The sequence below is a fragment of the Otolemur garnettii genome, unplaced genomic scaffold, assembly GCF_000181295.1.
Source record: "Otolemur garnettii isolate 467f Iridium unplaced genomic scaffold, OtoGar3 scaffold00218, whole genome shotgun sequence".
In the NCBI taxonomy this organism is placed as follows: Eukaryota; Metazoa; Chordata; class Mammalia; order Primates; family Galagidae; genus Otolemur; species Otolemur garnettii.
The window spans coordinates 102,177-105,163 of NW_003852613.1; the positions used below are offsets into that span (position 1 = coordinate 102,177).

General features: G+C 53.1%; 1 protein-coding gene across 1 annotated transcript in view; it reads right to left on the reverse strand.

Moving 5' to 3' along the window:
• The window catches only part of CRKL (CRK like proto-oncogene, adaptor protein), a 32,203-nt gene extending 30,269 nt beyond the window's left edge, over nucleotides 1-1,934 (reverse strand). Inside the window, exon 1 of the mRNA XM_003801681.3 lies at nucleotides 1,115-1,934. Coding sequence (XP_003801729.1) covers nucleotides 1,115-1,425 — 311 coding nt within the window. The 5' untranslated portion in view covers nucleotides 1,426-1,934. The remainder of the gene's footprint in view (nucleotides 1-1,114) is intronic.
• Nucleotides 1,935-2,987: the final 1,053 nt, after the last annotated feature.

Genomic DNA, 2,987 nt, shown 5'->3' on the forward strand with positions numbered 1-2,987 from the left:
AGCTACTTGGGAGGCGGAGGCAGGAGACTCGCTTGAGCCCAGGAGTTGGAGGTTGCTGTGAGCTGTAATGCCAGGGCACTCTACCCAGGGGGACAGCTTGAGGCTCTGTCTCAAAAAAAAAAAAAAAAAAATATATCTTTTACTTTAAAAAATCATAGTTAATTTTTCAGCTCATATTGAGCATAATTTAAAGAAAAGAAACTTGATGAAATACTAAGGCAAATGAAAGCAAATAAATAAAATAACGCATTTTACTTGAAAGAGAGGAGGCTTGATAACCAATGTCACTTTGGGTTTTTAACTTTAAAATAGATACTAAAAAATAAAAAATACATATACAATCATTAGGGTTACTTCAAAATGTAACTAGGATTGAATTAAGGTAACTGCAGTTCAAAATTCTCCTTTAATAACATTCTAGCCTTAATCCTCCTGGAAATTAATGAAATTGATCTCTGCCCTATTAATGGTTCACCTTGTGGGGGGAAACTTAAAAAAGTCCTTGCCCAACCCAATGCACCTTCTCTTTTCTTTGTAACTAATGTATATTAAAGAGGTGGGGTCTGGCCAGCTTCCAACTTGGCACCAAAATATCAATATTCTGACATTTCAGTTAAAGTTCTCTGCTTCTAAACGCTAAAGCATTTTCATTTGGCGACTGTTCCAAAGGATGCAACCCCGGAGTTCTTAACCTGGAGTTTCAAGAACTTGAATGGTGGTGGGGAAACGTGTGCACGTATACTCTGGCGAGGGGAGGGGGGTGGGAGGGTTCCTCGCTATCTTCAGATTTTCCAAAAAAGGTTTTTTAAACAACACCACACTGCGTTAGTATTACAGCTAAATAGATAAAACAACGAATGCAAGAAGCGTGCATTTTAACCGTGCATTCATCATTAAACATATTTAAAACGCATCCGCTCATTCTGTGACCCAGATCCCGATACTAACCTTCCGTTAGGAATACCTTCTGGAAAAGAATTTGGTTCAGAATGGGGGGGAATGAGTTCAAACCCCCACCCCCACCCCCCGCAACTACCCACACACTCTTTCACTGATCCCATTCCCGCCGTCCTCGGGGTGACTGCACACCCAACAAGGGCGGGCACTCGCGTACCTGGGCGCAGGCTCGATTAGGGTGGTAGTGTCCAGGTAGTGGATCTTGTAAAACTCCAGCAGGGCCGGCAAATGATCAAACTCTTGATCCCCGATCTTAAAACGCCGGTTTGGCAGTGAGTTGATGATGTAGTGAGAGACCCGCGAGTTCTCGGACACAGACAGCACGTAGTCCCCGGGGCAGGTGGAGGAGTCGCGGACGAGGAACATGCCGTGGCGCTGGCCCTGGAGCCGGGTCTGCGCCTCCTGGCGAGACACAGGCCCCATGTACCAGGCGGAGCGATCTGAGGAATCGAACCTTGCAGAAGACATGGTGGCGGGCCGGGGGCTCTGTGGCGCGTCGGGGCGGCGGCCGCTGTCGCCTGCTCTGGAAGCCTTTGCCCGCAGACGGCTTTGAGGCCGAGGAAGGGCCTCTCGGCACACCTCGAGGCGCGCTCAGAGGGCAGGACCAGCACCTTCCTCTCGGCTCCGGGCCCGCAGCATCCTTCGCCGCCACCCGCCTGCTCCGGGGCCGCCTCACGGAGACAGCCGGGCCGGGGATGCGGGGCAGAGACCAGGGATCTGGGTGGGCGAAGTTCAGGCGCAGCGGAGGCCGCCTGGGGATTCTTGGGCTGCCCAGCGTACCGTGGGTGCCTCCGGTGACTCCTGACCTGGAACGTGGTGGCTCTGCAGCCCCACGGGTCTTCACTGACCCCCGCAGTCACACCAAGTACCGAACTCCGAAGAGCGTCGCGCCTCCGGGGCGGTTTTACCCAGCCGGTTCCCAATAGCCACAGAAACAAAATGGCGGACGCGGGAGAAGCGGCCGGCCACCACCCCCTCGGCTCAGCGCGCTCTCTCTACGCATGCGCAGGGACCCGGCTCGCAGCGGCCGCCGGGGCCCTCCCAGTGAGACGTCACACGGTACCGCCAATCAGGAGCCCGGCCCAGACCGCTGGGCGTGAGCTGCCCGCGCCCGCTCCCGCGTTTCGGTAGAAGGCTGAGGAGGCGGCTACGGGCACTCCCTTCCTGGGCTGCGATGCGCCGCCGGGGGCAGCACTGGCAAGAAAACAGCTGGAGTCTAGAGGGAGCGGCGTTTCGAAAACCTGCTTCTGCGAACAAAGCGTAACGTGCAGGCCGAACCGCGGGCTAGGGGGGCGTGGCACTAGGGTGACCTAGCTGGCCAAGGGGCCCACCAGAGACTCAAGGGCAGACAGACCCCAAGGGCCGAAGTGGTTCAGGAAGCGGATGACTCCAGGGGCTGAGGTGACCTCTAGGCTAAGTGACCGCGTTGGCTAAGTGACTCGACAAATGGGTGTGTGTGTCCGCGCGCGCGCGCGCGCTGAAGGTTAGATTGACAGGATTAAATTGGTCAAGAGATTTACAGCCTAGGGTAATCTGGCCTTTGAGGTTCAAAATTGCAGTGAGTGAAATGCAAACGCCTTTCGGGCGTGCGTGCCCTGAAAGCTTCGCCTGCTCCAGATTCCGCCTGCTTTTCTTTCCCCTTGCCCACGTACCTCCAGCCGTGCCCTAATTCCCTCTTCTAGAGTGTGAATCTCCCCACACCCCAAATTAAAATGTAAATTATAAGAGAGCAGGGATCTTGTCTGTCTTGTTCATCTTTGTCTTGTCTGCCTTGCACAATGTCTGGCTCTGAGTTGATGCTCAAATATTTGTTGGATGAATGACTACTGAGAAAAATTACTAGGCTACTGGAGCTTGATTATCGGTAGCAACATCCCTGGAACTGGACAGACAACATGTCCAAAGGAGAGAAGCAGGCAGACGAAAAAAGACACGAATAGATCCCTCTGTGAAGGGAATTTCTTTTCTTTTTTTCTTTTTTCTATTTTTGACACAGAGTCTCACCATGTCGCCCTGGGTAGTGCCGTAGC